Genomic DNA, 23,400 nt, shown 5'->3' on the forward strand with positions numbered 1-23,400 from the left:
CGTGATAAAGAACACCAATTGACGCAAGTCTTACTGCGGAACTGTGCCTGGGTTTGGCCAATGAGAAGTCGACTTCGTTTCCATCCGGGTTTTGGGACAGCGGCAATCATGGCGCCACCCGTCAGATACTGCATTCCCGGTAAGTGAGCGCTTTCCGCACAGAGTCCTAGATAGAGGTCGAAGCTGGAAGGCTGGACGGCCTATAGCCTCTGGGGGCCAGTGACTGATAGTGCATTTTTTCTGCAGGCGAACGTCTGTGTAACTTGGAGGAGGGCAGCCCGGGCAGTGGCACCTACACCCGCCACGGTTACATCTTTTCGTCGCTTGCCGGCTGTCTGATGAAGAGCAGCGAGAACGGCGCGGTAAAGGGAACGGCTTGCCATCTCCTCTCTCTGTTTTCTCTTAGGCTTTCATTAAGTTCCAGTCCTTAGGCATGGGCACTGCGGACGCGTCTTTAGTGCCTCACCAGTACAACGTTGGTCTTGGTTTCTTCTAACCGTGATCGCCGCTGTTGTGTACTTAGACACCACAAACTAGTTGTGTTGATCTCGCTTGGTTGTGCTGCTGACCCTCGGGGAGGGAGGTTGGGACAAAAGCAGATGTGAACTCAGCAACCCAGCCCAGCCCAGCAGTGAGTTGCATACTGTATGAATGTCGCTTATCTCTCCGGGTTTATCTTGCGTCACTATCTCCACCTCACTGACGCAATCTAGTCATACTGTCTTTTCTGTTTTTAAAATTTATAATCACAGTGTCTGCTTGCTCTTTTAAAAAAATTTGTAACATACTAGCTTCTCTCATTGTCGCTAATGCGCCAAGCTTTCTCCTGCTACAGAGCCTTTGTAACATGCCATCTATCTGGAACACTTCTGTCTTCCTAGGCCCATTTAATTCCTACCTCCTTTAGATAGCTTCTGTACTATCAACTTCTCAGAGAAGCCCTTCTGGACCCACTAATTGAGGAAAGGGGTTTTGTGGGGTTTTTTGTTTTTGTTTGTTTTGTTTAAGACTCACAAATACCTCTGTTCCTTTTATTCCAAGCATTTAATGTCAGCATATGATTAGACACTCAGGTATATGATTCCCACCAGACTTCTCCACTGCTTGAATCTAAGTTCCATGAAAAAAGGCCCCACCACCATACATTCAGTATCTAGCACAAGGCAGCTCCTCAATAAATGTTTGTTGAATGAATAATACCAAACTTTCTAGTTTTAGAAATTGATCTAGGATTAGCTCAGGATCTCATAAGCAATATTTGAAGGAGCACAGTAGAAAGAGGATTCAGAATTAGAACGCATAGGTTCTAGCTAACTAGACCTTGATTCTGCTTTGAGTAAGTAATTTAAGCTGTCTGATTCAAGGGGCTTTCTATTCAGCCATTCTTGGGAATGTCCTTAACAGTCCTGAGTTTCTTCACTTCACAGATATCCTCTGAGTGTTTTCATGTGTCAGGCACAGTGCTCACTTGGTTTCTGCTATCAAAGGACACAGACACTAATTGTAAAATAAATGCTCAAATTGTATATGGTTACATATTTGGTGACTGCTTAAAAGAATATTACAGTGCACCTTGAAAACATGTAACAACCAAACCCACCCTAGTCAGCAGAAGTGACATTTAAGCTGAATCATCTAAAGAGTAAGTAAGAGTTGGGTGGGTGGAGAAAGTGTAGTTCTGGCAGAAAGAACAGGTTGAAGAGAGATCCAGAAGTAGGAAGAATTTAGTAAGTCAGGGAAACTGAAAGAAGGCCAGGAGAGCTGAAGCATCATGAGCAAGGGAGAGATTGATAAAAGATGAGGTTCAAAATATCTGTCTTATACCAACAGCCAATACCATGCTCAAAGAGCAAACTGCAGCTATTCACTTAAAATAGAAGAAAACAAGCATGGCCACTATTATGTAACATTTTTGTGGAAATTTCAGCCTTTGCAATAAAATAAGAAACAGAAAGAAGAAGTAAAACTTTGGTGGAAAGAGTAAAATTGTCAGTTGGGTGCGGTGGCTCACTCCTGTAATCCCAGCACTTTGGGAGGCCAAGGCAGGTGGATCACCTGAAGTCAAGAGTTCGTGACCAGCCTGGCCAGCATGGTAAAATCCTGTCTCTACTAAAAATCAAAAAAATTAGCTGGGCGTGGTGGCAGGCACCCGTAATCCCAGCTACGTGGGAGGCTGAGGCAGAAGAATCACTTGTACTCAGGAGGCGGAGGTGTCAGTGAGCCGAGATCATGCCACTGTACTCCAGCCTGGGCAACAAGAGTGAAACTCCATCTAAAAAAAAAATAAGAAAAAAATTGTCCATGATTACAGGCAATATAGTTGTATACCAAGAAATTCCAAGAGAATCACCAAAAAACTTACTAGAACTCATCTAGAATAGTGAGATTTATGTCTTAGCAGCATTCTGTAGCCTCTTGGTCCTACTATTTCCTAAAGTTTCTAAGGGCTTCTGCTCTGGGCTATAAATGAATCCGTACTCCAACTCTCAACTGTGTACTAAGGCATTCCTATGTTACTCTCAAGCCACAAATGCCTTGACCCAAGGGTTAGCCAGGACATTTCAGTTTTCTGTTGTTCCCTCTGTAGCTTCCTGTGGTGTCTGTAATGAGAGAAACAGAGTCCCAATTACTGCCAGATGTGGGAGCTATTGTAACCTGTAAGGTAAGACAGTCCTAACCTTCATGCTTTGAATGCCCATTCAATACTGAAATCATGATCATGCTAGAACTGCAGTGTCCAGTATGATAGCCACAAGCTACATATAGCTACTTAAACAGTATTAAAAATTTATTTCTGGCTGGGTGCAGTGGCTCATACTGGAATTCTAGCACTTTTGGAGGCCAAGGCAGGAGGATTGCTTCAGCCCAGAGTTCAAGACTATCCTGGGAAACATAGTGAAACCTCATTTCTACAAAAACAATCAAAAATTAGTCAGGCATGGTAGCACATGCCTGTGGTCCTAACTACTTGGGAGGCTGAGGCAGGAGGATCGCTTGAGCCCAGGGTGTTGAAGCTGCAGTGAGCCATGATCGCTTCAGCCTGGGTGACAGGGCAAGACCCTGTCTCTCAAAAAAAAAAAAAAAAACATTTATTTCCTTAGTCACATTAGCCACATTTCAAGTACTCAGTAGCCACTTGAGGCTAATGGCTGCTGTACTGGTCAGCACATGACTTTTCTATCATGACAGAAAGTTTTACTGGACTGTGCTGGTCTACACATTTCTAGGATAAATAATCAAGGCAGCCAAGTTCAGGCATGTGTAGTTCCTTCACTCAGTTGATTCCCAGAATATATAGTTTCTACCTGTGTCTGGGAAACAGGATGCCAGAGGATGATTAGGAGGCCTATTTTTGAATAGCTTAAGCTGAGACTTTTTTCTGCAGAGAAGCAAAAGACTTTATTTTCTGGCATTCCTGGATTTGATTTTTTTCTTTTCTTTTTTTTTTTGAGACAGGGTCTTGCTCTGTTGCCCAGGCTAGAGTGCAGTGGCGTGATCTCAGCTCACTGCAGCCTCCACCTCCTGGGTTCAGGCAATTCTCCCGCCTCTGCCTCCCCATTAACTGGGATTACAGGCGTGCATATAGATGGGGTTTTACCATGTTGGCCAGACTGGTTTCAAACTCGGCCTCAAGTGATCCACCCATCTCGGCCTCCCAAAGTGCTGGGATTACAGGGATGAGCCTCCGCATCCAGCCTGTTTTTTTGTTTCTCTTTTTGTTTTAATGTTAGCCTTCTATACTTTTAAAAATCTATACCTCTCTGAAGGGCAAGTTATGAGAAGATTTAAAAAAAAAAAAACACCATATTATTTGATTCCCATAGTAATTATCAGATGCAGTGAGCTGAGATTGCACCACTGCACTCCAGCCTGGGTGACAGAGTGAAATCCTGTCTCAAAAACTAAATTAATTAATTAAAGTAAAAAGAATTGAGTGAAGCTGAAGTTTAATAGTGTCAGGATGACTCAAACCAAAATAGAAGGCATTTTAGGAAGTACTTTTTTTTTTTTTTTTTAAGACGGAGTTTCGCTCTTGTTACCCAGGCTGGAGTGCAATGGCGCGATCTCGGCTCACCGCAACCTCCGCCTCCTGGGTTCAGGCAATTCTCCTGCCTCAGCCTCCTGAGTAGCTGGGATTACAGGCACGCGCCACCATGCCCAGCTAATTTTTTGTATATTTAGTAGAGACGGGGTTTCACCATGTTGACCAGGATGGTCTCGATCTCCTGACCTCGTGATCCACCCGCTTCGGCCTCCCAAAGTGCTGGGATTACAGGCTTGAGCCACCGCGCCTGGCCCAGTACTTTTTTTTTTAATTTAATATCTATCAGGTGGCCAAAGTGACTTACTCCCCTTTACATGTATCACTTATGCAGAGAGAAGTAGGAGTTAACTTGTCTTAAATTCTGTACTTAGTAGGGTTGCTTGCAATAAAGTCCTAGTAATTCCCAGTTTATTGCTGCCTCCTTGAGCTGGCAACTGCTTATACTCTGATGCTGATCTTTTCGCTATTCTACAGGTCTCCAGCATCAATTCGCGCTTTGCCAAAGTACACATCCTGTATGTGGGGTCCACACCACTTAAGAACTCTTTTCGAGGAACTATCCGGTGAGAAGTATCCTTGTCACATATGCCTTAGCAACTGGAATGAGATTAGAATAGACTGGGAGACTAGAATTTTGAGGAACAGATACAATTCCTATTCTTTTCTTGCCTATTTTTCTTTCTTTGTGCTTTGATTCTCCCTCAGTAATATCCAACAAATAGGTAGATGATCTAGGACAAAAGGAAAATGTTAAGAAGAGAGGGTTTAAAAGTAAAGCAAAGGCTGGGCACAGTGGCTCATGCCTGTAATCCTAGCACTTTGTGAGGCCAAGGCGGGTGGATCTCTTGAGATCAGGAGTTTGAGACCAGCCTAGCCAACATGGTGAAACCCCCTCTCTATAAAAAATACAAAAATTAGCCCAGTGCAGTGGCTCACACCTGTAATCCCAGCACTTTGGGAGGCCAAAGCAGGCGGATCACAAGGTCAGGAGTTCTGGACCAGCCTGACCAATACAGTGAAACCCCGTCTCTACTAAAAATACAAAAATTAGCCACGCATGGTGGTGCACACCTGTAGTCCCAGCTATTTGGGAGGCTGAGGCAGGACAATCACTTGAACCCAGGAGGCAGAAGTTGCAGTGAGCTGAGATTGCGCCACTGCACCCCAGCCTGGTGACAGAGCAAGACTCCTTCTCAAACTATATATATATAGTTATATATATATATATATAAATTAGCTGGGCATGGTGGTATGCGCCTATAATCCCAGCTACTTGTGGGGCTGAGGCGGGAAGATCACTTGAGCCTGGGAGGCAGAGGTTGCAGTGAGTGAGCTGCACTCTAGCCTGGGTGACAAAGTGAACCCTGTCTCAGTCAATCACTAAGTAAATAAATAAATGTAAAGCAAAAAGAATTGAGTGAAGCTGAAGTTTAGCAGTGTCAGAATGACTCAAACCAAAGTAGAAGGCATTTTAGGAAGTACTTTTTTTTTTAAATTTAATATTGATTGAACTCAGAGGTTCTAAAACATTGAAAAGATTTGTGGGTAAGATGGTGATCTCCTGTGACTTCTTTGAGAAAGGACAAATATTTCTTGCCAGCCAGATAATCTAACTTTTGAGGCCCTTTCCAGCCTCGGGATTTGATGTCATTCTGTAGTGTAGCAGTCCCCAACTTTTTTGGCACCAGGGACCAGTATCTTGGAAGACAGTTTTTCCACAGACCATGGTGGAGGTGGTTGCAGGATGATTCGAGTGCATTATGTTTATTGTGCATATTATTTCTATTATTATTACACTGTAGTATATAATGAAATCATTATACAACTCACCATAATATAGAATCAGTGGGAGCCCTGAGTTTGTTTCCCTGCAACTAGACAGTCTCCTCTGGGGTGACGGGAGACAGTGACAGATTATCAGGCATTAGATTCTCATAAGGAGTGGGAAGCCTAGCTCCCTCATATGCACATTTCACAATAGGGTTCACACTTCTATAAGAATCTAATGCCTGCTTTGATCTGACAGGAGGTGGAGCTCAGGCAGTAATGTAAGCTATTGGGAACAGCTATAAATAAACAGATAAAGCTTCTGTCGCTTGCCTGCCACTCACCTCCTTCTGTGCAGCCTGGTTCCTAACAGGCCACAGATCCAGCACAAGTTGGAGACCCTTGCTTTAGTGCTTCTGTTTATGCCCTGAGGCAACGAAACTCCTTATCCTTTCTTGCCAAATCTGATCTTCGTTTATCTAATCTGAGGTATTGATACTGCTGCTCCACCCTGCTCCTCTGGGTAGCAGCTGGGTCCCAATTAGACTTGTCTGTTCTTGTAGCTCTTTATTTACTAGGAATCTACAGAATAATTCTTTCTCACAGGCTAGGCAAGGTGATTCATGCCTGTAATCCCTGCACTTTGGGAAGCTGAAGCAGGTGGAGCTCCTGAGGTCAGAAGTTTGAGACCAGCCTGGCCAACATGGAGAAACCCCGTCTCTACTGAAAATACAAAAATTAGCCAGGTGTGGTGGCGCACACCTGTAATACCAGCTACTCGGGAGGCTAAGGCAGAAGAATCTCTTGAACCTGGGAGGCGGAGGTTGCAGTGAACTGAGATCATGCCACTGCACTCCAGCCTGGGTGACAGAGGGAGACTGTCTCAAAAAACAAACAAATGAACAAAAAAAACAAATTCTTTCTCACAGATAATTAATCTTTATGTTAATTCTTTTTTTATAGCAAGGAAGATGTCCGAGCAACTGAAAAAGACAAGGTTGTTGGTTCTTTTTTTTTTTTTTTAATGGCTTTATGAATCCTAATCCTTTAAAAGTACTATCTCAGACCAGCCATGGTGGCACACACCTGTAATCCCAGTACTTTGGGAGGCTGAGGGGGGAGGATCACTTGAGTCCAGGACTTCAAGACCAGCCCTGGCAACATAACAAGACCCCAACTCTACAAAAAGATCAGCATCAGAGTATAAAAATTAAAAACTAGCTAGGCATTGTGGCTTATGCCTGTAGTCCCAGCTGGTTGAGAGGATAAGGCTGGAGGATTGCTTGAGCTGAGGTGTTTGAGGTTATGTAGTGGCATGCACTTGTAGTCCTAGCTACTTGGGAGGCTGAGGCAGGAGGATCCCTTGGTCCAGGAGTCATAGGCTGCAATGAGCTACCATTGTACCACTGCACTCCAGCCTGGGTGAAACAGCAAGATCCCACCTCTTAAAAAAAAAAAAGCAAGGATTGGGGGCAGGCACAGTGGCTCATATCTGTAATCCCACCACTTTGGGAGGCCGAGGTGGGCAGATCATGAGGTCAGGAGTTCGAGATCAGCCTGACCAGCATAGTAAAACCCTGTCTCTACTAAAATTATAAAATTTAGCAGGGCATGATGGCACACGCCTGTAATCCCAGCTACTCAGGAGGCTGAGGCATGAGAATTGCTTGAACCTGGGAGGCAGAAGTTGCAGTGAGCCAAGATCACACTACTGCACTCCAGCCTGGGCAAGAGAGAAAAACTCTGTCTCAAAAAAAAAAAAAAAAAAAGACTTTCATTTGTATGATAATACTATAGAAGCAATTAAAAGTTGTTGACTACGTGAGTAATGATGCTTTTACCCTCTAGGGTTAGAAAGTAGACTGGCTTTACCAGACGGGTTCACAATTTCATGTAGACTCTGTCTAGAGCTTTGACTTACCATTCCTGTTCTTTCTTTACAGGTTGAAATTTATAAGAGTTTCCGCCCAGGTGACATTGTCTTGGCCAAAGTGGTATCCTTTATTCCCAGCAGAATTCTGGTCCTTTGTCAAAAGAAGAGATGGAGGCCGGGTGCGGTGGCTCACGCCTATAATCGCAGCACTTTGGGAGGCAGAGTCGGGTGGATCACTTGAGGTCAGGAGTTCAGAGTTGGAGACCAGCCTGGCCAACATAGTGAAACCCTGTCTCTACTAAAAATACAAAAATTAGCTGGGCATGGTGGCGCACACCTGTAATCCCAGCTACTCGGGAAGCTGAGGCAGGAGAATCGTTTGAACCCAGGAGGCAGAGGTTGCAGTGAGCTAAGATTGCACCACTGCACTCCAGCCTGGATAACAGAGCAAGACTCCATCTGAAAACAAAAAAAAACAAGAGACGGAAGTAGAAAAACAATTCAGGTGGCTATGGTGGGAGGAAGACTTCTAACTCCTCATTTTCCTTCACCAGTGTTATGTGACTAGATCTCCCTCGGTGACGCACAGTCCAACTACCTGCTAACCACTGCTGAAAACGAGCTGGGAGTGGTGGTAGCCCACAGTGAGTCAGGTGAGGTGGCCTTGCTTCCACATCCTTACTTTTCCTGGAGTTGTGGTTTGGGATTAATCCATTGTTTTTCCTGGTTTTGTTATCTGGGAAGCAGTATGGCCATAGATACTTCGTTCTGAGATGAGAATGATTTTTTTTTTCTTTTTTGTGTGGTGATGGTGGTGGTGGTTGTTTGAGACAGGGTCTCTCTCTGTCACGGAGGCTGGAGTGCAGTGGTGCACTCTCCACTCATCGCAGCCTCCAGCTCCTGGGTTCAGGTAATTCTCATCACCCAAGTAGCTGGGATTACAGGCACACACCACCACACCCAGCTAATTTTTTTTTTTTGAGACAGAGTCCCACTCTGTCGCCCAAGCTGGAGTACAATGGCACATTCTCAGCTCGCTGCAACCTCTGACTCCCAGGTTTAAGCAATTCTCTTGCTTCAGCCTCCTGAGTAGCTGGGATTATAGGCAGCTGCCACAGCGCCCGGCTAATTTTTTTGTCTATTTAGTAGAGACAGGGTTTCTGCATGTTGGCCAGGCTGATCTCGAACTCCTAACCTCAGGTGATCCGCCCACCTCAGCCTCCCAAAGTGCTAGGATTACAGGCGTGAGCCCTGGCCTGATTTTTGTTTTTTTCAGTAGGAACGGAGTTTCACCATGTTGGCCAGGCTGGTCTCAAACTCCCGGCCTCAAATGATCCGCCTGCCTTGGCCTCCCAAAGTACTGGGATTATAGGCGTGAGCCACTGCGCCCAGCCTGATTCTCCTTATATAAATCCAAGGAAATGGGACTCGCTTCATAAGTCAGTGGAATGAACAAAGTTTATTCTTTATGAGTTGAGGTTCAGTAGGAAGCTTGGTGGCACTTCAGTTTCATACCCAGCATAAAAGAGGAGTCTCGGGCAAATCTCTGGGGCCTGGGCTCCGCTACCAGCTTTTCCCTTCCAGGTGTCCAGATGGTTCCCATCAGTTGGTGTGAGATGCAGTGCCCTAAGACCCACACTAAAGAATTCCGGAAAGTAGCCCGCGTACAGCCTGAATTCTTGCAGACCTAAGAAGCCACTTTTTACCCCATGGAAGGGGGTAAGCTGTTCCTGAGTACATGTATGACAATAACATGTACTTGTCTTTATAAGATGCTGTTGTCTTTATTCAAACAACAGGTTGGCCAACAACCACTTCCAGAAAAATCTGCGAGAAGCTTATGCTGTAGTTGGAACACGTTTCTGTCAGCCTATCAGTGGATTTCATTCTCTTGAGTGATAAAACTTAGGTTTTCGGGGCACCAACAAACAAAACTGTGATATTGGAAATAGCCTGTTCATCCTGACAGTCCTTTTAAATATGTATTTTTGCTATGATAAAACGTTTTTACTAAAAGGATGTTATAGTTTCTATTGTCTTAAGCAGAGAAAGCCATCTACATGGTGTCAAGACATTTCAGTACTTCTGCTTATTGAGTATTCACTATGTTAGGCACCGAATCAAGCACTTTACATACATCCCCCTTATTGAGGTACATTATGGTTTAATGAAAATTCGAGGACATGTGGTGACACAAATAGCATGTGAGGCGGATGTGGTGGCTCACACCTATAAATCTCAGCACTTTGGGAGGCTGAGGTAGGCAGATCACCTGAGGTCAGGAGTTTGAGACCAGCCTGGCCAACATGGTGAAACCCTGCCTCTACTAAAAATACAAAAATTAAAAAAAAAAAATTAGCCAGGTGTGGTGACACATGCCTGTAATCCCAACTACTTGGGAGGCTGAGGCAGAAGAATTGCTTGAACCCTGGAGTGGAGGTTGCAGTGAGCTGAGATTACGCCACTGCACTCCAGCATGGGCGACAGAGTGAGACTGTCTAAAAAAAATAGCATGTCTAAAAGTATTTGATACACATTACTGATATAGGGGGTACTCCAGGAAATGTTTGTTAAATCTAAATTGAAAAGTGAGAGTACTGTCACGGAGTGGCCAGGAAAGGATTAGTGACATGAGAAAAACAAATTAAAGAACATAAGTAAGTGAAGATAATCAAGGCAGAGAGACGAGCCCAGGCTAAGTGCAGAAGCAGAAACAAAGGCATAAGTTTGGGGATGAGGAAGGGATGAGGGTTAAGTATGGAGAGATTGCCGATGAAATACGAGTCTGAGATGTCACTTGAAGTGTTACTCAGGAAGACCGCATCTTCAGTATTTAGTGACAGTGCTTAATGTGAGCTTTAGAATCATCCCACCTAATTTGTATCCCCTTGTTGCTAGGCTTGAACATGTTAGGGTTTCTATGGAAAATTTTACTGAGATTGAGATCATCGTAGATCCACATGCAGGTTTTGTGTTTTTGTTTGTTTGTTTGAGATGGAGTCTCACTACTGTCACCTAGGCTGGAGTGCAGTGGCGTGATTTCAGCTCACTGCAGCTTCCGCCTTCCAGGTTCAAGCAGTTCTGCCTCAGCCTTCCCAGTAGCTTGAACTACAGGCATGTGCCATCATGGGAGGCTAACTTTTGGTAGAGACAAGGTTTCACCATGTTGGCCAGGCTGGTCTCGAACTTCTGACCTCAGGTGATCCGCCCACTTTGGCCTCCCAAAGTGCTGGGTTTACAGGTGTCAGCCACCACACCTGGCCCCCCTTTTTTTTTCCAGTATCTGCAATATTTTTTAAAGAGACAGGGTCTCACAATGTCACCCAGGCTGGAGTGTAGTGGTGCAGTCAGCTCACTGCAGCCTCAAACACCTGGGCTCAGGTGATCCCCCAAGTAGCTGGGACTACAGGCACACACCATCATGCCTGGCTAATTTTTTTTAATCTTTTTCAAATGGTCATGGCTAATTTTTTTTAATAGAGACCCGCAGTCTTGCTATGTTGCCCAGGCCAGTCTCAAACTCCTGGCCTCAAGTGATACTCCTTCCTCATCCTCCCAAAGTGTTGGGATTACAGGTGTGTACCACTATGCTGGCCAAAATTATCAACTTCTGGCCTAGGATTCTGCACAGGTTAGGAAAATTACATCCCACCAGGCTCTTGGAGACTGAAATTACTTAAGGATAGTGTGTAAGTGAAATGAAAATCTAAAGTTTTGCAAGATGCAGGCTGGGCACAGTGGCTCATGCCTGTAATCCCAGCACTTTGGGAGGCTGAGGCAGGCAGATCACCTGAGGTTGGGAGTTCGAGACCAACCTGACCAACACGGAAAAACCCTCTCTACTAAAAATACAAAATTAGCCAGACATGGTGGTGCCTGCCTATAATCTCAGCTACTTGGTAGGCTGAGGCAGAAGAATCGCTTGAACCCAGGAGGTAAAGTTTGCAGTGAGCCCAGATTGCGCCACTGTACTCCAGCCTGGGCAACAAGAGGGAAGCTCTGTCAAAAAAAAAAAAAAAGAAAGAAAAGTGAAAAGCAAGATGCTTAAAAGTATTTAAATCTTAGAATAAGGACCTTGATTTGTTTGAATCGCTATCTACCCCAACCCCAGTACCAAGTGGTGTGATATTTGATGCTTTTTAACCTATGTTTCTTTTGGGCCTGTTTCCTCTTCTGTAAACAGGAGTTACCAGTCCTTTCGTGGGTTGTCTAGAGCTAACGTATATAATATCCCTCACCCAGTGGGTGGCACAGAGGAGCTTTATTAGGAGCTGAACAGATGGAAGGTGTTACTTGGCTCCTACCAGAAGGGAAAGGGAATGTTTTCTCTAGCTTTATGGGCTTTCCTGTATTCCAGTGATCTTTTCAGAGAGAGAAGGTGACTGTGTTTATAATGTAATTATACTCCTTTTCCACTGTACCAAGTCACTTTTTGAGGTCATCTTTAATCTTCAAAGAGCCAAAAAGAAAGGTATGAATTAAGTTTACAAGTTGGTAACAGAAAAGTGTTTAAAAAAAAAATTCTGAGGCCTGCACTGTAGCTCATACCTGTAATCCCAGCACTTCGGGAGGCCAAAACTCATTCAAGACCAGCCTGGACAACATGGCAAAACCCCATCTCTACTAAAAATACAGAAACTAAGTGGGCATGGTGGCACATGCCTGTGGTCCCAGCTACTCAGAAGGCTGGGGCGGGAGGATCACTTCAGCCTGGGAGGTGGAGGTTGCAGTGAGCTGCGATCACGCCACTACACTCCAGCCTGTGTAGCCTGTGCGGCAGAGCCAGCCGGTTTTGAAAAAAAAACTGACAAAGCAGACTTTACTTAAAGAGGATGTAATGGAGTTTCAGAATTTAACTTTTCAGTCAGATATTCAGTAACCAGGGGAGCACCAAGCAAGAACTTCAGGGAGCAACATAAATGGAGGTCTGCCACCCCTACCTCAGCCCAGCAGGCTGACATTTTGAAAACCCCATTTTTGGACCAACCATGTAAAGTTGTGACTGGCTAGAGTAGTGAGAGACATTTCAAGTTAAATGCTAGGGCTTCCTCAGATAAGGTCTTCCACATCACACAGGAAACTATTGCACATCACTCCTTTATTACACTGATCTGGAAAAAGGATTTAGTACAATTATGCTCAAGGGAACACTGGACCCATGTGGCAGAGCCAAGCAACTAGAACGTGATTCAGAAATCAGTGAGACACTTGGACAGGACCAAGAGGCATTTCACTGCCACAAAACAAGGTGGGGAGGGATTTGGAAACACAGCAGGAAGCACTCCTGCCCCTCAGAGGTCAAGGAGCTGATCCCATATTGGTATGAGGAATGGTTTATATTCTGATGACCATATGTGGTACTATTTCAACCGCCACAAGAAACCCCAAAAGGGCTATTGTTTTGTACTATTTATATATACTATACTTTCTTTTTTTATATAAAAGTAAATGTAACACCTAAACTAAATTCAGGATTCATCCCAACCTTCGAGAGCCAGCTTCTCTGGGGTCAGGGAGGAAACAGTTGTCACATCACCATGCAGGTTACATTCGTCTGCCACTGGAATGATTAGAGCCCCCAGGCAGTGGCCTGACTGCAGACGAGCAGAGGACTGGCTCGTGGGGGCAGACAGGCTCTCTTGCTTCTCTTCATTGATCACAGCTTAGCATGTTCCTCCCTTCAAGTCCTTAGTAAACAAAGCACTTGCAAAAGCCCATCACTACCTTTCAACTCTCTTGGATAAGGGGAGCCTTTCTACAGCTTGGACTGAGAACCTATGCCCTACAAGTGCAATTCTAACTAGAATGTATGAAGGGAGTGGGTACAGGAGACAAAATGGCTAAGATGAAAATGGGAGCCACCAGTCCCCATCTGCATCTACACCTCAAGATGTCTACAGATGTGGTCAGTGTGACATGTGCAGGAGGGAGGGGTAGAGGGATGCAACAGGCAGGGAGGGTGCTCCTGGGGACAGCAGCCTGCCCGCTGGCCTTCACTTCTTGGCCTTCCCCTGGGCAGCCACAGCTTCCATGGCTTTACGCACGGTCTCTTCATCCCCCAGGAACTGCATGGGCTTGATGGGTTTCAAATTCTTGTCCAATTCATAGACAATGGGAATACCAGTCGGCAAGTTCAGCTCCATGATAGCCTCTTCAGAGAGACCTGAAAACAACCACCATGATCAGCCACACAAGACATAAATCCACATCACCCTTCCAGGTTTACTCTTTTTCCTCTAGGTGACAAAGGACTTTGACAGAAATTAAAATAAGACACCCTTTCTGATCTTTATAGTAGTTCTGAACCCAGGGAATGGCCCCCACCATACTTATTTCTCAGCCATTAAACTGAAAAGTAAAAAATAAATAAAAAACTGAAAAGCAAGAAAAGGTATACAAGATGGACCACCAACAAACTACAGCAAGGTCTATGGCCAGATATATCTACCAAAGTGGGATCTAGAAGCTCACAGTGAAGCAAGACTATACACATCTCAGATATCCTATGTCCATTCAACCAAAAATCAGCACACATGGGCCTCTAGGCTCTCAGCAGTGAAACGATTTAAGACAAATTGAGATTCATATTTGAAGTTGTGCATTGTTGTGACTAAGGAGAATTTCTTTCTTTTATATATATATTTTTTCCTTTTTTTTTTTTTTAAGAGTCAAGATCTTACTCTCTCACCCAGGGTAGAATGTAGTGGCACAATCATACCGCACTATAACCTCAAACTGCTGGGCTCAACCAATCTCCTGCCTCCGCCTCTTGAGTAGCTGGGACTACAGGTGAGCATCCCCATGCCCAGTTAATTTTTCATTTTTCTTTTGTACAGACAAGGTGTTGCTTTGTTGCCCAGGCTGGTTTTGAATTCCTGGTCTCCCAAGGTGCTGATAGCACAAGCATGAACCACTGTGCCTGGCCTTTTAAAATTTTGTAGAGATAGGATCTCACTATGTTGTCCAGGCTAGTCTCAAACTCCTGGCCTCAAACAGTCCTGCCTTGGCATTCCAATGTGTTGCAATTACAGGCGTGAGCCACTGTGCTTGGCCAGATAAGGAGGATTTTCACTTGACAATACCAATCTAGAGGTGAATTTTTCAAGCTTTAATGTGTATCCAAATCACCTGGGTAATAGATGCCACTTCTGAATCAAGTCTGGAGTGGGACCTGAGGTTCTGCATGTATAACAAGCTCCCAGGGGGGTCCAGCTGTCACTATTCTGCAGATCACATTTTGAGAAACAAGTGTTGAGGGTGTTTTTCCACTTCAAGTTAATGTAGACCATCTCTAAAGCTGTTAACATGCCCAGCCCTTTCCTAAACTCCTTTTTATCAAGTCCCTGATTCGCAATTCTTCCTTATCCCTCTCCTTGAGGGCGCTTCTAAAAAACATACATACCCTCCAGATGCTTGACAATGCCCCGGAGGCTGTTGCCATGGGCTGCAATCAGTACCCGTTTCCCCTCCTTGATCTGGGGAACTATTTCTTCATTCCAGAAGGGCAGAGCTCTAGCAATCGTGTCCTTCAGACTCTCACAGGAGGGTAACTGATCTTCTGTTAGGTCTGCATACCTGCGATCCTAAACAATAAAGAATCCAAGTTCACCACTTATTAACAGTTACATCTGTTAAAAGACTTCATGATGTATTGATTTTGGCCCATTCACATTCACAGGGTTTTATAAAATATGACAATGGAAATACAAAAAAGGAGACAGTGAACTATCAACCATATTTTCTAGTAAGGAGATAGTGAACTATCAACCATATTTTCTAGTAAGTGAATGTCATTCCCTGGAGAGGAGTACAATTAACTATTTTATCATAAATTATAAGCTCAGTGAGATTAGGCAGACACTGAAAAAGAATGAGGCCCAGATTCTAATCCCCTGATCCTGGGTGGAGTGACCAAACCTCTGTTTCCTGTCCATACCTTACTGATGTTGCTGTAGAAAGGATGGTCGGGCTCCATGGGAGGTGGTGGGACATCATAGGAGCGCCTCCATATCTTTACCTGGGCCTCACCATGCTTTGCAGCAGTTTCTGCTTTATTGAGACCAGTTAGACCCCCATAGTGCCGCTCATTGAGGCGCCAAGTCCTCACTACTGGCAGCCACATCTGATCAATGGCATCCAGCACTGTCCAGAGGGTCCGGATCGCTCTCTTCTGCACTGAGGTGAAGCAGATGTCAAACTCATAGCCAGCATCTGGAAATCAGAAGTTCAAAGTGATAAGCTAATCAGGTCTACTCTGAGCCATAAATGTTCTTCCATGTTAATCTCCTGTACAAGTAGTCCAAATGAAAAAATTTGGCCAAAAAAAAATATTTAGCCAACATTTTGTGTATTCTTACAGTCTATCCAAGGTCACAGCTATTATATAAGAGATTAAAACCCATGCTGTGGGACTCCAGAATCCCCCTCATCACCACCATCTCTAGCCATCCCTATTTTCCTTACTCCCAGGGATCCTGATGTTTGTATTTCAGTTACAATTGTCATTTTTCTTTTTAGATGGTGTCTCACTCTGTCACCCAGGCTGGAGTACAATGGCGTGGTTTCGGCTCACTGCAATCTCTACCTCCCAGGTTCAAGCAATTCTCCCGCCTCAGCCTCCCAAGTACCTGGGACTACAGGCGCATGCCACCACACCTAGCTAATTTTTGTATTTTTAGGAGAGATGGGGTTTCACTATGTTGGCCAGGCTGGTTTCTAACTCCTAACCTTGTGATCCGCCTGCCTCAGCCTCCCAAAGTGGTAGGATTACAGGTGTGAGCCACCGTGCCCGGCCGCCCCGCCCCCCGCTTTTTTTTTTTTTTGAGATGGAGTCTCACTCTGTTGCCCAGGCTGGAATGCAGAGGCGCATCTCAGCTCACTGCAACCTCCACCTCCCAGGTTCAAGCAGTTCTTCTGCTTCAGCCTCCCAAGTAGCCAGGATTACAGGTGCATGCCATGATGCCCAGCTAATTTTTGCATTTTTGGTAGAGATGAGTTCCACCATGTTGGCCAGGACGGGAATTGTGACTTCTAATAGGTATTTACTAGAACTCTGATCTAAAAAAATTAGGATTTAAGTCCCAATCAGGACACAGAAAGAGCTCTTTCTGTGCTGATAAAGCGTCAGTTTGTTGTATGAAATTGTATTTTGTTTTTGTATTTGTTTGCAGTTGTATTTGTTTGTTATACGAAATTGTATTCACTGGGCCCGGCACAGTGGCTCACGCCTGCAATCCCAGCACTTTGGGAGGCTGAGGCAGGTGGATCACCTGAGGTCAGGAGTTCGAGACCAGCCTGACCAACATGGAGAAACCCATCTCTACTAAAAATACACAATTAACCAGGCGTAGTGGCACATGCCTGTAATCCCAGCGACTCAGGAGGCTGAGGCGGGAGAATTGCTTGAACCCGGGAGGCAGAGATTGCGGTGAGCTGAGATCGCACCACTGCCCTCTAGCCTGGGCAACAAGAGCAAAACTCCATCTCCAAAACAAAAAACAAAAAAACAGAAATTGTATTCACTGTGGAGTATGGAAATCACACCACAAACTAATCCATGGTTTCTCTCTACTGTAGTCAAAGTGCCCTTAGAGGGGAATACCTACTTAAGTGTTAAACCAAGTTTAGGAGAAGCCACTCACTAAAGAAAGAGCCAGTGCTATGCACTATCTGATTAATCAATGAATCTGTCTTCATACACACTAGTTATTGTTACAAGAGTTACGCTGGCCCAACGAATAGGTTACAAGAAATCAGTCTTACTGATTTTATGTTTCATGAAAGATTATTTTCCCTCCCACCATAATGGGGACACGGCCCTTTCCTTGATGACCAAAAAAATTCCTGTTATTCTCCATGAAACTAGAAGGCTCTCTTAGAAATTCAGCTCAGGCCGGGCACGGTGGCTCAAACATGTAATCCCAGCACTTAGGGTGGCCGAGGCAGGTGGGATCACAAGGTCAGGAGTTTGAGACCAGCCTGACCAACATGGTGAAACCCTGTCTCTACTTAAAATACAAAAATTAGCCAGGCATGGTTGCGCACGCCTGTAATCCCAACTACTTGGGAGGCTGAGACAGGAGAACTGCTTGAACCTGGGAGGCGGAGGTTGCAGTGAGCTGAGATCGCGACATTGCACTCCAGCCTGGGCGACAGAGCAAGACTCAGTCTCAAAAAAAAAAAGAAATTCAGCACAAACTTGCTTGGATACTGCTTAATATTGAGGTTAGCAACAGTAATTAGTAAAACATGAAGTGAATTTTCCTGCCAGTCATTCAGCTGAGAATGAAGCCAGTAAGAAATTCTTGAGGCCGGGCACAGTGGATCACACCAGTAATCCCAGTACTTTGGGAGGCTGAGGCAGGCGGATCTCGAGGTCAGGAGTTCAAGACCACCCTGGCCAACATGGTGAAACCCCGTCTCTACCAAAAATACAAAACTTAGCTGGGCATGGTGGTGCATGCCTGTAATCCCAGCTACTCAGCAGGCTGAGGCAGGAGAATTGCTTGAACTGGGACCTGGGAGGCAGAGGCTGCAGTGAGCCAAGATCGTGCCACTGCACTCTAGCCTGGGTTTCAGAGCGAGACTCAGTCTGAGAAAAAACAAACAAACAAAAAAAACCTCATTCTTTTTTTTTGAGACAGAGTTTCGGCTCTGTCACCCAGGCTGGAGTGCAGTGGCGCAATCTCGGCTCACTGCAACCTCTGCGTCCTGGGTTCAAGCAGTTCTCTACCTCAGCCTCCTGAGTAGCTGGGATTACAGGTGCCTGCCACCACGCCCGGCTAATTTTTGTATTTTTAGTAGAGACGGGGGTTTCACCATGTTGGCCAGGCTGGTCTTCAACTCCTGACCTCAGGTGATCTACCTGGCTCAGCCTCACAAAGTGCTGGGATTATAGGCACGAGCCACTGTGCCCAGCCCAGAACTCATTCTTACTGAATGAAGGCTGAGGAGGCTGCGGCAGAGGCGCGCGGTGGGGGCAGGGGGGGACGGGATTAATCACCAGAAAAACTCATACCACCCAAAAGACAAAAAAGCAGGTCTCATTACTGAGCATCCAAACAAGTCCTAGTAGACTCACTTCCTGTCACCTCCCTAACTGTAAGGAGAGGAATGGCTCCCCAACAAAAGGCTGAGTCACCCGGAAGTGAATACCCACAGTGCAAGCCTCAACCGCCATGCTGGAGAGCTTCAGGATGTTTCACTGCAATGTTTCCACTTGCAATTAAGCGGCTCACTCTGGACACATAAATAGGTCCTCAAGGAGAAAATTAGTTCCGCTTAGGACTCTTAACAGAAAACCTGAAGGATCAGAGCATAATGCTTCTTCCTTTAACTTGCCCATCAAACTAAAACATAGCCTAGGGACACTGGCAGGGGTGGGAGTGGACAGTGTGGTGTGGACTCCATCCTCCCAGAGGCTATCCCTCTCTTAGCAGTAAGGATGCATGGGGAAACTCAGTTCTCACTAGCTTTCTCCTGAGATCAGATTCAAGATTGTACACACCCTATGACTTAAAGCACTGACCAGTTATTTATACATGTTTTCGACCTTTTATACTGTTAAATCTTTTAATCTTTTATACTGTTAAATTTTTAATTTAATGCTACTAACATTTATTTTAAAACTGAAACAGGATCTGTTATTTTACAGGGATTACAAGTTTAACCATTTGATCAGTATCAAATAGAGACAACATGCGTTAACCTGGACTAGACATTGGCAAACCACCCAGGACTGATACAGTTCTTCCTGCCAGATAGCTAAAGAAAATGGCCTCCCTTACCAGCACTTTCCATTTCCCAGCCTCTGCTAAAAGATGAGGTCACGCCAGACCATCCCAAATATTCACTCCCATGCCCACCCTACCCGCAGAAGATTACATTTCCCAGACTGTCTAGCGTTTTGCTTCATTTGAGAAGAATGGTTCAGTGAAGGCCAGAAGCTAGGGGAGCAACCTGAGGCCAAATACCTGTGCCTCATCAATGACCCTTGTGAATGGATGCTGCTTTGTCCAGAGGTTAGAAGGGAGTAAAGCAAGATCCGCCCCTATCAGTGGAAGCACCTCTTCGGTCCAGGGATTCTTTGCAGTGCTAGCAGCAGGGAATGCTTCCTTATTAGCATTCCAAAACCACAAAGAGCAGACTGGGGCGGGGGCAAGCCTAGATAGGCAAGCATTATCTCACAGCCACTTCCACCTTTGCCCAGCGTCCTTGGCCAAACGCCTACCAGTTTCTCGCACCTACCTGTTACTTCACCCAGAACTAGGGCGAGGACACTGGACTAGAAATAAGATTTGACCTTGTACAAGTTATCTTTCCAAATCCTCACTTTTCACAACTATAAAGGGGACAGGGAGGGATGAGAATGATTAAATCTTACCTACTTTATTGGGGAGAAGGAGCAACTCAAATCATTCATTCACTTAGTTACATCTACGGATGCGTTTTGGACACACTATTTGTGGCATAAGTCCTACCCAAGCACGCGTATTTACTGGTGTCCTGAAGCTTGTTAGGCATCCCCAGCGACTCCACCTACTGCTGGGGACGAGGCCGCTCCGCTAGGATCCGTAGCCGCCTCTTGAGAAGTCCTGGTTATAGCTGCTTTAAGGCACAGGGCGTCCTCCTCTAGGAGCCCCAGACTGTACCAACTGCTTCCGGCGCTGGGGGAACCTTAAGACCTGGCCGCCATAGATGGCTCCATCAGGGCAAACTCTCCTCAACTTATTATTTTGTTGTTGTTAAGACGGAGTTCGCTCTTGTTGCCCAGGCTGGAGTGCAGTGGCGCGATCTCGGCTCACCGCAACCTCCGCCTCCCGGGTTCATGCGATTCTCCTGCTTCAGCCTCCCAAGTAGCTGGGATTACAGACGTGCGCCACCACATCCGGCTAATTTTGTATTTTCAGAATTGAAGGGGTTTCACCATGTTGGTCAGGCTGGTATCGAACTCCTGACCTCATGTGATCCACCCGCCTCAGCCTCCCAACGTGCTGGGATTACAGGCGTAAGCCACTGCGCCCGGCCTGTCCCCGACTTATTAAATGCTCAGACTAGAAAGGGAAAACTGAGAGGCGGTGTAGTGGGGAGCGCAAAGGGTTGCGGGGCGACCGCCCTGGGTCCTCCCCTTGTCACAGTTCCTCACGCTCCACCGCGTGACCTTGAACAAGTCGACTCTCCCTCTGCACCCATCTTCTCGACTACACACTAAGCAACTAGAGAGACGCTGCCTAAAGTGCTGGCCCTCTCCGGGAGGGCGCGGACGCCAGCCACGCGGCCTCCAAAGCGGGACACCTGGTCCTTCGCAGCCCCCGCCCGGTCCCTCCGCACCTCGCAGCGCCTGCCCGCCACGCTTCGCCTCCTCGTGGCCCGCCGGGCTCAGATCGGCGTCGTACCAGCCGCTGAAGCGGTTCTCCAAGTTCCACGCGCTCTCGCCGTGCCGAATCAGCACGAGTTTGTAGGCGGCCATGGCTGCGGGATGGGGATGCGGCACCGACTGGAGTTCGCAGATTCCGGAGTGGCAGCCTGCGCGCTCGCACCGCACGGCCTGGATCCCGCGCAGGTTCTTGCCCAAATCGTTCCGCTCGCTCGGGACAGCCCTCTGCTTGCCAGGTGTGCGCATGCGCCGCATATAGGCGCTGCGGCCCCGGAGGGAAAAGGGAGTACTTCGGCCTGCCAGGGCGCATGCGCCCTGCTTTGCCAGTCCCGCGTCTGCCGCGGCGGTCACGGAGCGCACGTAAGCATACGGCGGACGGAGGGCGGAGAGCAGAGGGCGGAGGGCAGAGGGTGGCGGGTTCTAAGGGAGGCCCCAGTCCGCTGGCTGCCGCGGTGCTGTGTAGCCACTCGGCGAGATTAAGTGGCCCTCATCACTGATAACGCTCCCATCCCCATGCAGAGATTGATTCACTTATGTTCGAGTCTTCACTCGTGCATTCTACTTGCTTTGAATCTTCGGGCAAGTCGGGAAACCTCAGCCTCATCCGTAAAATTGGATCATAAAACTTACCAGGTACCTGGAAGTGCTTTTACTATTAGTGTCTCATTTCAGCAGGACCCTGATCTTTTTACCCCTAGTTTATGGGTAAGGAAACTGACTGTGACCCTGCTGATTCCAGAACCTGCTCATTTTCCAGCACGGGTCTCTATCCCGTCTCTGTCTACAGTGTTAACACACGTCAAGTCAGTGCTTTCTGGGCCGCCAACAAGGAAGCAAACGCTAGAACTCTTCAACTATATCAGAAAGGGCAAAATCTGGTCACTGCCTGTCCTCCTAGCCCCAATCAGCAATTTATCGTGATTTTTTTTTTTGAGACACAGAAGTCCCCCAGACTGGAGTGCAGTGGCGCAATCTCAGCTCACTGCAACCTCCACCTCCTGCTTTCAAACGATTCTCCTGCCTCAGCCTCCGGAGTGCACCCCCCTCGCCCCCCACCCCACCCCCCCCGGCTAAGTTTTATAATTTTAGTAGAGACGGGGTTTTACCACGTTGGTCAGGCTGGGATCAAACTCGTGACCTCAAGTGACCCACCGACGTCTCAAAGTGCTGGGATTACAGGCGTGAGCCACCTCGCCCGTCCTTTTTGTTTTTTGAAAAAGAGTTTCCCTCTGTTGCCAAAGCAGAGTGCAGTAGCACGATCATAGCTCACTGCAACAGTCTTGAACTCCTGGGCTCAAGCGATCCTCCTGCCTCAGCCTCTTGAATAGTTTTTTTTGTGGTTAGTTTTTTGTAGAGATGGGTCTTGCTATGTTGACCGGGCTGGTCTCAAACTACTGGCTTGGGCCTCGCTATGTTGACTGGTCTTGTCTCAAACTCCTGGCCTCAAGCAGTCCTCCAGCAGCAACCTCCCAGAGGCACTGGAATGACAGGTGTGAGCCACTGTGGCAGGCCAATGTCCTGGTTGATTTCAATCTAGACACTTTAATGAGCACTAAACATGAGCCAGGCCATGGGCTAGACTCAAGGATGGGTTGAATATGTTTCCTGCCCTTCAAGCAAGCAGATGGCAAATAAGGCCCATGTGTAAGTAGCCAACAATAATATTGGGCTGATGTGGTGACTCACGCCTGTAATCCCAGCACTTTAGGAGGCCGAGGTGGGCGGATCATTTGAGGTCAGGAGTTCGAGGTCAGCCTGATCAACATAGTGAAACCCCGACTCTACTAATAATACAAAAAAAATTAGCTGGGGGTGGTGACACGTGCCTGTAGTCCCAGCTACTCGGGAGGCTTGGGCAAGAGAATCTCTTGAACCTAGGAGGCGGAGGTTGCAGTGACCCGTGATCTCGCAGCTGCACTCCAGCCTGGAGACAGGGTGAGACTCTGTCTCAAAAACAAACAAAAAACACTGGTTGCACTAAACCCTCACAAACAGGAGCCATTATGATAACGTAGCTGCAAACCACTCGTGCTTTGGTTCATGTTGTTCCCAAAGTGCCTTTTCTCTGCCTCTCAAATCCTTCCCACACTTAAAAGTCAACAAATGCCAAAAATACAACAAAAACACGGAGGCCACAGACAATAGTGGTGTAAGAGCATGATCTTAGGAGTCAGCAGCCTGGGCTTGAGTCCTGATTTCTGTCACCTTGGGCAAATTTCCTACTCTGCAAGTGGGGAAAAGATAACCTGTCTCAGATGGTCTTCTGGAGATAGGAGGATTGAATGAGTTGTTTGCAAAGCACTCAAAACACTGGCAAGCAATAGTCGCTTTACTGGTACA

At 46.4% G+C, this 23,400-nt stretch overlaps 2 protein-coding genes across 3 annotated transcripts; one reads left to right on the forward strand and one right to left on the reverse strand.

Annotated features, from left to right (window-relative positions):
• The first annotated feature begins 80 nt into the window (after nucleotides 1-80).
• Nucleotides 81-9,704, forward strand: EXOSC1 (exosome component 1). Of its 2 annotated transcripts, XM_012439326.2 has the most exons (8): nucleotides 81-139; nucleotides 247-362; nucleotides 2,588-2,662; nucleotides 4,520-4,608; nucleotides 6,776-6,809; nucleotides 7,756-7,806; nucleotides 8,254-8,338; nucleotides 9,270-9,704. In XM_012439326.2, the coding sequence occupies exons 1-8, from the start codon at nucleotides 109-111 to the stop codon at nucleotides 9,374-9,376; spliced, it is 588 nt and encodes a 195-aa protein (XP_012294749.1). In that variant the 5' UTR covers nucleotides 81-108; the 3' UTR covers nucleotides 9,377-9,704. The 2 variants fall into 2 exon arrangements, with proteins under 2 accessions (XP_012294749.1, XP_064230087.1); XM_064374017.1 differs by lacking the exons at nucleotides 2,588-2,662; nucleotides 4,520-4,608; nucleotides 6,776-6,809.
• A 2,406-nt stretch (nucleotides 9,705-12,110) lies between these two features.
• Nucleotides 12,111-21,203, reverse strand: PGAM1 (phosphoglycerate mutase 1). The gene is made up of 4 exons (XM_021672925.2): nucleotides 21,015-21,203; nucleotides 15,622-15,896; nucleotides 15,088-15,268; nucleotides 12,111-13,848 (listed from the first exon to the last, which is right to left on the reverse strand). The coding sequence occupies exons 1-4, from the start codon at nucleotides 21,151-21,153 to the stop codon at nucleotides 13,679-13,681; spliced, it is 765 nt and encodes a 254-aa protein (XP_021528600.2). The 5' UTR covers nucleotides 21,154-21,203; the 3' UTR covers nucleotides 12,111-13,678.
• Between the last annotated feature and the right edge of the window lie 2,197 nt (nucleotides 21,204-23,400).

This window comes from Aotus nancymaae, unplaced genomic scaffold (genome assembly GCF_030222135.1).
Source record: "Aotus nancymaae isolate 86718 unplaced genomic scaffold, 86718_ANA_hifiasm-v0.15.2.pri h1tg000010l, whole genome shotgun sequence".
NCBI lineage: Eukaryota > Metazoa > Chordata > Mammalia > Primates > Aotidae > Aotus > Aotus nancymaae.